Source organism: Macrobrachium nipponense, chromosome 2 (assembly GCF_015104395.2).
Source record: "Macrobrachium nipponense isolate FS-2020 chromosome 2, ASM1510439v2, whole genome shotgun sequence".
Lineage (NCBI taxonomy): Eukaryota > Metazoa > Arthropoda > Malacostraca > Decapoda > Palaemonidae > Macrobrachium > Macrobrachium nipponense.
In genome coordinates, this window is record NC_087201.1 from 54,633,080 (window position 1) to 54,644,455 (window position 11,376).

The following is an 11,376-nucleotide window of genomic DNA, read 5'->3' on the forward strand; positions in this document are numbered from 1 at the left end:
TGTTTCTCTGGCTTCAGGTTATACTGGCTTTTTTTTTTTTTTTTTTATTTTTTTTTTTGTCATATATTTTCTCATTTTAATTAGGGTGTTGATATAAGTACATTTACAATAAGATCATATTTTGCCTGTGTATCTTTTTATATCAAGACATTATTGCCTGCGTAACATTTTATGAAGGGTTGCGTAATATTTAGTGTCATCTAAATCATTGGTATATAGAGTGATTAGTTATGAAAGTGAAATGCATCTGTACCATTATACACAGGCAAAATATGGTCTTAATGTAAATGTACTTATATCAACACCCTAACTAAAATGAAAAAATATATGACAAATTTAAAAAAAAAGAAAAAAAAAAAAAAAAGAAAGCCAGTATAACCTGAAGCCAGAGAAACAAAGAATATTTAATTAGGGCAGCAATGAAAATACCGAAATCTTGGCAAAAATCAAAACACTTCTCTTAAAATGAACTAATTATTGAGCGAGATGTTAGTCGCTCATCGAGTACATCATACAGAAAACAATGATTCAGTCAGCGGACATCCAGCCCCCAATGCAAAGCGATGTCGTCCAAGGCTGCAGCATTCTTCTCGACAAACCTTAAAGGAAACAGGAAAGAACTGCACATATTCACCGAGTGCAGTAGAATGCGCCATGACTTGCCTAATGCACCAATCAGACTCCATTATGGTTCCATCGAATCTTAATTCCGTAGCTCACGAATAACCTATCATTTTTACCCAGAAAACCGACAATTCATCATATTTTGCATCGTAATAGATACATACTCTGTGTGAAGTTATTGCGCTGTTACTCATGACGCGTAAATCATCATAATTATGAAGTGTGTAAGAACTCTTCATTACGAAACAAGCCAATAAGGTCATTCAGCTGCCAAGGAAGCCTTAGACGAGGAACAGAAAGCAACACTGAAAAACAAACTTAAAGGTCACGAACTGAGACGTATATTAAATACATAGGTTAAGAACAAATAAATACTCACAAAAAAACACGTCAACATAAAAATCGAAATAAATTAGAACAACAATTTAAGGAAAAGGAGTGGGAACTTTCCAGAACCCATTGAACTCTCAAGCATTAGCAGTCATAAACCGAATAAAGCGCCGATGTTCTGCCAAAATAAATGGCAAGTCAAGAAATGAGAGCTTGGGCTTTGAAGCCGAAGCAATAGCTTTGAAATGACTCAAATGTTATGGAAGACATTAAACTTGAAATCTTCAGACTGGATAAAAAGGAAACACTCTCGCCGAGCAAAGTTTTCTTTAATTAAAAGATTCCACGAAATTAATATCCATAATGGAAGAGAATATTATGGAAAAGGTGGAACAAATATTCTGCAGCATGTTATATAAATAACATCAATTAATAAACATTAAAAGTAAAGCATATTTTTCTGGCATTAAGAAAAAAATGGAATGGAAGATAAAACCATAAATTGTTAATTATTCAAATGCTAAGTAAATGAGCATCAATCTTAGTGAACCAGAAACACGTCAACTCTACGGGAATTTATTACCAACCTCATGTGGTTTAGCGAAGATTAAGAAATGTCCATGACACAAATAAGGCTAACTTTGTCCATCATAATATTGAAATTCATTTTGTATACAGTACCGACCTGCAGAAAAGAACAAAAGTCGACGAACCGCACATTTTTCCAAATGGGAGGAAAAAAAGGGAAAAAAAGGGAGGGGGGGGGGGGGGGGGGGGGGGGACTCCACATTCGGATTCAGATCCATGTCAAATTCTGGTCAACAACCCACCCTTGACCCACATCCCACCTCCCCTCAAAATCCACTGAAACTCATCAACAGACTTTTGAGATACATCGTGAGATAATTGTGAAAATGAAAAAATTAAGAACTTTCACCCATAATCTATCGCTCTCTTTCTTCCCTCGTAATCCAATCCTTCCTGGAAATTTAATTGACGTCCATTAATAAACAAAGCTGGGTGACTACAAAAGCTCTGTCTACCGACACTCGCGGAGATGAAAGCAAAGGCAATATGGTAGCAAAGCTGTCGGTGAATAAAATCGTGTCGATTCTGGAGTTTCAGAAGACAATTTAACTAAAGTTTTCAAGGCTACCATTTACCTACCTGTAAGCTAGCTGGATTGCGTGAAAACAAATGCATGAATTTGTATGAAAAGAGTGAAATGACAATCTTCTTTACCTAACTTTCTTAATTACCGAAATTGGTAATAGCAAAATGTCAGAGGAATATTAGCAAGTTATGTGGAAACTCATGTCACAGTCGGTTACGAGGATTAGGCGCAAAACAGGGAAAGGAATTGATCATTCGTCAAGATTCATCAGGTGACCTGCTCGAAATAATTTCCTTTCGGGATGATGATGAGCATCAAACGTTAAATGTCAAAGATCCAGGTCAGATATTTTCAAAAGTTTACACATTTCATGACAGGATATGTATTTGCAGTATTCTTGCACATCTTGACAAATAAGAACAGAAATGCCACTGCTGCAAACGTGTTAAATCCTACAATGTTGATGTCAAGGTCCACTTCTTTTGTTGTTTCAACACCATGAAGTCAAAGATTTTGTTCATTTAATGATTCACAGAGATGTCATCTTTCTACGCTGAGAAATCCTAATTCACTAACAGCTGTACTTCACCAGGTCAAGTCTTCAAGGCTGAAGTTCAATTTCAAGGGTTTTAAGTCATTTAAATTCTTCATTGCCGGCTGTATAATCATGATATTCGTTCAACTTTCCTACACATTAACAGTTAAAGAGATCAAATGCTAGGATCATTAATTAGCTTCCAATTCCTATTGATGCGTTTTTTTGAGACGGAAAACTGTTGTAAGTTCACGTGCTCGAAAATGCTCTCCACTAAGAGGTCTTTTTATTTTCATTCATCACAATGATCACTTGTTCTTAAAATAAAACAGTTCACAACTTGGAGAGCAAATTCCAAAAGACGTAAAATTCATAAAGGAAAAGAAATAAAAATATATCACAGATAAATAGAGCATTTTAGGTAAATACGAAGAGTAAAATGATAAGAGATCAGAAGATAAATATAACCCTATACAAAAATGACAAGAGTATTCTAAAATAATCAAATCCACGAGGATCTGATGTTGTTTGTCATCCCCCCTGAGGGGCCGCCACCAACCCCTTGAAAACCGGTTTGTCTGCCCTGGGGTGGGAAGGAGAAGAAGGCAGGTGCATGGGAGAGGGGGAGATATCCACAATCCTTCTGTGAACCTGTTTGTCCACCCTGGTGAGGGCGGGGTAGGTGGGGGTTCGGGAGAGTAGGGCAGACAGCAGTCCAGGTTCCAGCACACATACCACGCGCCAACAAGTTCGTTAACAAATAAAGGTTTTTGCGACAACCTAACCCCTCTTAGGCATATAGAAAACAGTATTTATAACAATGCTAAGAAGACTAGAACCATGCACTTTTTCCAAAATAGGTGATTCTAACGACTATTCAGAATATCTGCAAAATCTACATAGATCATCACTAGGATAAAAAGAACCACTCATTTTAAACTGAAGACAGAAAACCCAGGACGTTGTACATTCTCAAAGAACGATATCTGCAATAAGTGGTACACACATACATCATTAATAAGAAAAATAAAAACTACCACTCAACTGACGACAGTTAGAAAACCCAGGACGCAGCTCATACTCAAAGAAGACAATTATTTTTATTTTCTAAAGCTGAGGCAACGTTATAATTATTTTTGTATAAAAAAAAAAGTCTTCATAATTGTACTAATTTTTCTAACAGTACAAAATTACATATTTTTTCCAGATTATCTATGAATATTGAATAAGTTCTTAGTTTTCCTGAAAATCGCTATCATTCGCCATTGATTATTCCACTTCCTTATCAATCTTAGATTTCTGATATAGCAAAGTGAGCACCAAAAAAAAAAAAAAAAAAAAAAAAAAAAAAAAAAAAAAAAAGAGTTGCAACATGTACATACGGACATTTTTCATTCTGGAAGCCCACAAAATGCTAAGTGAAGGCTAACACTACCAGCATTTATAAAAACATTATGCTGGCACTCAAGCATAAACAAATAAGTAAGTAAGATTAAGTACGTATGCAAAACGACCAGAGGGCTTATCTAAGACTGCAACGCGATTTATGAATAACTTTTGCCCTATAATAGAAAGATAAATCATACTGGACATGCATAATCAGAGTTAAAGACTTAGAATACTGCATTCATAATCAATGTGAATGAAGTTGATTTGTAGAGTACAGTATAGGCTTAACGTGCTAATCTTATTTCTAAGAGAGAAAAATAACTTACTAAAGTACTTAACAATTCCCTTGCTGATAACACTGAACGTCTGTTAGTACTATATTAGTATCCTGATAGTGATTGTTATCAGGAAGGTATTACTTAAATGATAATTTTTCCAATCGTCCCATCGTTTTCAATAACACGAATTGACGTGGTTTCTTTTTTCTCTTCGCAGACTCTTTGTGTGGGCCCTGCCACATCTCGGAGACCCTGTTCGGCGTGTTCTTCTGGTTAGGATACTTCAACTCCTGCCTGAACCCGTTCATCTACGCTTGCACCTCCAGAGAGTTCAAGAGAGCTTTCAAAAGGATCCTGTGCCGCAGCCGACCGAGGCGAACCCTCCAACACACATCCACCTTCCATTCGGCCGTCTGGAGGAGGGAAACCACTGCCTCAACCGCCCGCACGCCCTCTCCAGCTCGTCATGGCCTGGAGGGTCTTCTAGCCTACGCCACGCCCTTGGCTGACCCTTACGGGGCAATGTGGAAGTCGCAGAAAAACCTGAAGCCCCACGAACCAGCAGGAGAACGACTTTCAGCACCTCCAGTGCTTCACTGAATTTCCTGTCTGTCATGACGTAGCGTCATCGCGACCACAACTGTGACCTCCATGAGCGAGGAAGGTGCCAGACCCATTCTGGTATTCAAAAAAAACTCCATAGACATAAATCCAAGTGTACATTCCCACTATGTACATTACGACAACAAGCCTTCATGTTTTTATGTGCAATGTACAGTAGTTTAGGAAACCAAGCGCGGTCTCGTACCTAAGACAAAAAAGAATAAATAATTGAACATATTCTCATTCAGATACGTTTATTGTTTCTATTTCTCTTTCTTCTGGGGGTTTAAACTTGGCTCACTGATGATCAAGACATGGCTCCATGGCTCTCTCTCTCTCTCTCTCTCTCTCTCTCTCTCTCTCTCTCTCTCTACCCTTCTGTTTGAGTATAAAACTGCTTGTTTGTAAAAGTGATAAAAATATTTAAATCATTCTTCCTTTCAAAATAGAAGTTGGTATATTTATAATTTATGACATTCCGTTATTAATTTTTTTTTATATGAGATCGCACCAGCTTCTTCATTACTTAACAAAATGCAATTTCGTCAGCCACATTCATCCATTTTCTAATGGTGCCTACTTCAGTTCCTTATGTGTTTCTTGCAGTATTTCTAATTCTTTCTTACAAAACTGACTAAGTTAGTTAATCCTTCCCCTCAAAGAGCAGTTCCTTCCTCTCGAATATGTGACTGTACCAGAGTTTGGACTCAAACAATAGTGTTGCCGCTTTCCTTCAGTGACCCTTATTAAATCAGTAAGTTACTTTCTCTCGAGTCACGTGCAATGTCCATCAGTGAGCAAGTGTAAAAATGTCCATAAAGTATTTAAAAGGTAAATAATCTGTTAGTCAAATGTTTTAGCTATTTCATAGGATATATTCAGCAAGGAAAGTTTATATATAATACAGTTACCCATAAATGTATTTTTGATAAGGTAAACCTATATACATATATACATATATTTTTCCCAATGTGTACGAGTAAATATCTCTCTTTAAAGAACTTATAACAAACGGAACCTGAGAAGGTGACTCTGACAAAACTATTCATATTACTAATAGAATCTGTTACAGTATTACCGAGTGTATGTAAGCGATACATGTGTGAGACGAAGATGGTGAGCCGATGATGACTCAGAATGAAATGAGAGATGATGATGCTCTTTCCTCTTCTTCCTTTTGATGTCAGGTTGAATCCCTCACGTTGTCAACTTCCCTTTTCTTTTTCTTTTTTTTTCATTTTTTGTCATATTTTCTCTTCCTTTCATAGAAACAGAGATTCAGGGGGAAAACTTAAAAAAAAATTAGCAGCCTTCCATTATGTGTACTCCATAGAGACCCAGAACCTTTTTTATTTACTGTAAGTCTTTCCTTTACTCTTATGTCTCTCTAAACAAGTCAAACAACTGAAGGATTCAACTGAAAATGAATGAAAACAATGCCTTAGAGAAACGTAGTCTCTTCATCGGAAATTCATGTATTAGTCGTAAGCACTGAGTGTGAATAAGTAGGAATTTATGTACGATTTATTGACCGTGGCCCATTCGCCCCCCTCCCTCCCCAACCCAACTCCGGTTAACCTGAAAACCTTTCTGTAATCATCTTAAGCAACACCAAAATCACCAGTTCCCAAAAAGAAGAAAGGGAAAAAAAATCGACCTCAATGTCTTTGCGTTTGCGCTGGAAAAGGGCGTTTTCCTCAACATTCCAAATTTTGCGTTGTCTGTACAAGTGAGCAGCTTTGTGTCTGCGTCTGTTTCTAATGCGAGTTCTCTATACCATGACAACTGAGGACGACAGGGGCTTTAAAACCAAACGTGTAGTTGCATCTTTACGGAAAATGCCACATTGCGTAGTGATCATGTGGTGTGCTACTATGTTGTGTTGGTACTCATGTGTTTGCCATATTTCCATGTTGTACCCCCTATAAATACTAAGGAGCACCAGAAAGCAGTTCTCAGAAGAAATAAAAGCAATCTCAATGCACAGTCTTTAAAATGCTATTGACAATAATAAAGATACAGTAATTTCTGAAAATGAAAAGGGCAATCTTCATTAAAGTCAGATCATCCTAGCTTCACGAAATAATCTAACATGTAATTAATATTAACGAATACATCCCATGGAATCAAACTAAATTGAATCCTGTCCTTAATTAGTTCGGTAAATACAGTTGAAGTTAGTCTTTCCTGAAATGAAGTAAAAATCACGGCAAGTTTCCTCAATAAAATTACATATACTATTTCCGCCCTTCAGAAAAGCTTGGGAAATGAATCAATAATACCCCGATTATGGTGTACCATGACCCTGCTTTTGACAATATTTGCTCCAAAGTTAAAGTTAACGAATGTTTTAAATGTAAACCAACAAATGACGATTATGAGTAAAGTGAATATTAAATTATCTCATCGAGATTTTGACAGCCACGCGTCTACGACAACCAGCAAGTTAGTAGTAGAAGAGTGACTTGAAATTTGAAAATAATATACATTAATGACCAATAAGTTATATAACTGTCCTGTTTTTCTTCAGGCTTTGGATCATGAAGAGGAAAAAAAAAAAATAAAAATTAAATGTTTTCTTAAAATAAATGTACCCCTGTATGTGCATCATTCAATATATATATATATATATATATATATATATATATATATATATATATATATATATATATATATATATAATATCATGATGAAAAAAAATTTAGAAATTAAATGTTTTCTTAAAATATATGTGCCCCTGTATGTGCATTAATTCACATATATATCTATATATTATATATATAGTATATATATATATATATTATATATATACATACATACTACATACATACACTATACATATATATATATACTATATATATATATATATATAACATATATATATATATTATATTATATATATATATATATATATATGTGTGTGTGTGTGTGTGTGTGTGTGTGTGTGTGTGTGTGCATGCTTAAAAATCGCAGCAGATGCACGAGACTTCATTACATAAGCGAATACTGCAGGAAAATTACAGGCAGAAGTGCAGTACCAAGCGTTTTCGCCTGTGTTGTTTATTCGATGCGTGAGTAAACAACACAGGAGGAAGCGCTTAGTACTGGACTTCTGCCTGTTATTTTCCTGCAGTATTCGCTTATGTAATGGAGTCTCGTGCATCTGCTGCGATTTTTAAGCATGCATGCATATATATACATATAATATATACATATGTACATATAAATATATATATAATGTATATATATATATATAATATTATATAGATATTATTATTATAATATAATATTAAAATATGATATATATATATATATATATATATATATATATATATATATAATATATATTATATATATATATATATAGAGAGAGAGAGAGAGAGAGAGAGAGAGAGAGAGAGAGAGATTTATTTTGAGAAAACTTTTAAATTCTTAAATTTATTCTTATCTATCTATCTAGCGGTCTATATATATATTTATATTGTATATATTATATATATATAATATGTATAATTATATATATATAGTATATGTATTAATATAGTATATATCATATATTAATATGATATAATATATATAATATATATATATAATTATCTATATATAGTAGAGGGAATTTATTTCAAGAAAACCTGCCTCTATTTTCTTAAACCCTCTGTTATCCTTTGGGATCAGAATCTAAAGAAACTGATGACAATTAAGGTTTCAGTGCCTGCAGCTGTTTCAGCCATTAATTCGTGGCCATCACCAAGCCTACACTAGTTTAAAAAAGATCTTAAATGCAATATAATTGCTAGCACTGTTAAAACTTCAAAAATTGGAAATAAAGGCATCCAAGAGAAAAATGAAAAACAAGCGAAATTTGACAAGTCGAAAAAAAATCAAGGTTATCATCTTCCACGAATCTTCACCATATTGGGTCCTTCGACGACAGTCCCAATCGGCTAAAATAAAAAGTATCTCCCCTGGAGGGCAGATCACAGTTTGAATGGTTAGTTTTACTAAATATACAATTAGTAATATATGTATGCACACATTTTACATACTATATACACTAACACGCATATGTAAAGATGTATGTGTGTGTAACATGTGCGTGGATACAAAATTTTAATACGCACTGGTAAACTTTATTTAGCACTACTTCTACTACTAATCAGAATATAAAAACAGTCCAGAAGAAATTAAATTTAAGAAATATGTACATTATATACGCATACTGCTAGGATATTAATAAAGCATGACTGTCAGATGGTTATCTATATTTATGTACTTTTGCACATTAACTATTTCAAAAATTAATTTGAGATATTTCAAATTTAACCTTCCCCACCAAAAAAATAAATAAATTAATTAATTAATAAATGCAAATTCCAAAGCGGGAGAACTGCTTCCTTTCTGGTCCACCTTATCAATATCTGGTTACAATAAAATGTGATATCATTATCCGAAGTTTTCTTTTCCTTTTACACCGACGTCACCATTTGATACATGAACAGTAGTGAACTTATCATTATTTGATATCATCGTTGTCTACTGCACAGTAATATTACCATCGCTTTTATTGTTCTGTGATATGCAATGGTGATTTCCTGACAGATGCCAAGGTCAAAGAGTGTATATATGACAAACAAGACTATAACTTAAATTAGAAAAACACATAAAACTACTAATTAAAATTAAATACATTCCATATCAGTAATAATCACTCAATTTCGTATCGTCCGAGTCTGATAAACCAAACCAATCTGAGCTGAGAGAGAGAGAGAGAGAGAGAGAGAGAGAGAGAGAGAGAGAGAGAGAGAGAGAGAGAGAGCACAAATGACTAAGGCAACTGAATGAATGTCAACGAGGGAAAGCGTCCAGCAATGATGGGAATAATGAAAACACTTGTGAAGATCCTTCCTCTTCCAATCAGTGGGAACCCAATTTAGGATACCGGGTATTCGTTGAAGGACTCTCGAACTGTGTTCATTCCAGATCCATACACTTCAGATACCTGTTAGCCATTAGATATCCTCCAAATGAACGCGATAACTCTGCGGCGAACGCTGAAATCCATTAAATATCCAGAGTAACTCGTCTCTGCGAGTCTTTGTACAACTACTGAACCACATTCTGTAATTACTATACTGGCGATAATACGTATGATTCTGCGTTTCTCAACTAAAAAATCAAATTGATTTTCGATATATAAATACACACACACAGATATATGTATATGTGCACACACACACACACATACATATATATATATATATATATATATATATATATATATATATATATATATATATATATATATATATATATATATATATATATATAATATATGGGGATACAATCCACAATGAAGTAAATTCTTCTTGTAGTTTAAAATATATTATTACTTGTATAGGATTAAAGCTTTCGACCATCAACTGTGGTCTTGTTCACTAAAGACCTTTAGTGAACAAGACCACAGTTGATGGTCGAAAGCTTTAATCCTATACAAGTAATATATATTTTAAACTACAAGAGGAATTTACTTCATTGTGGATTGTATCCCCATTTACTTAGAGGTACGACATAGTACCTGGCTTCTGCATATATATATATATTACCATGTTACCATTAAAAAAGATGACCTTTGAATTTGACTATACAGTCATCTTTAAGGCTTCAAAGTAATGGAGAGTCCTAGTAACACTACCTATGAGGTAACAAATAAAAATAAATAATTTTTTATGCACACGTAAGTAGTAAATTAACTTTTCATTGTTTTCTGTGATCTGATACTGTTTTCCTCGGTAAAATACATCACAGGAGAAGATTTAATAACTGATGGCTTTGGCAACTACTATTTAAATTAATTTTGCTATAGCATTTGGATATTTTGTGCAAGGATTTTCTTCAAAATATCACCACGTGAAAAAATGCTATTTTTGTTTCACAAAGTCTTCACATCATAATAAAACTTTCAATCACAGAAGAAATATGCAGATACTATAGCTATTTAAAATTATTTCAATTCAGTTTGGAAAATACTTCAAATTTCGTGGAAGAAATTTCTTCATTACATTAGCGCGTGCAGAAAATGGTATTTTAGTTTCATAAATCGATAAGCTATTCTTCCTATAAAAAAAACTGTACTTTTAACGGGTTATTTTTGACAATTAGGAAAGAGCCCATCGGATGAAGACTATCGTTTGAGGAGACGACTCACCAATAAGAGACTCCTGGCAGAGAGGACACACACCACCTTTTCTTTACTAAACCACTTTTTAAAATTTTATCAACTCCATCTAGAAAATGTGATCTATCATGAAATTTATAACCCGAGACTGCGAGTATATCTGCTGAATGTTACGGTCTCACTCGCAAAGGAAACAAGACAATAACGGGGTGCCCAAGAACAAGGATCTGCCCTGGCACAAGGCCACCTTAAACTAGACAACAATAAAGCATGTGTATGTGTGTGCGTAACTATAGGACATCACATTGCATGAGACAACTTTCTGATA

The 11,376-nt window shown here is 34.3% G+C and overlaps 1 protein-coding gene across 1 annotated transcript in view; it reads left to right on the forward strand.

The window, feature by feature from the left end:
• The window catches only part of LOC135220589 (alpha-1A adrenergic receptor-like), a 142,117-nt gene extending 134,623 nt beyond the window's left edge, over positions 1 to 7,494 (forward strand). The window contains 1 exon segment of the mRNA XM_064257848.1: positions 4,488 to 7,494. Within this exon segment, the coding sequence (XP_064113918.1) occupies positions 4,488 to 4,870 (383 nt within the window). The 3' untranslated portion in view covers positions 4,871 to 7,494.
• Positions 7,495 to 11,376: the final 3,882 nt, after the last annotated feature.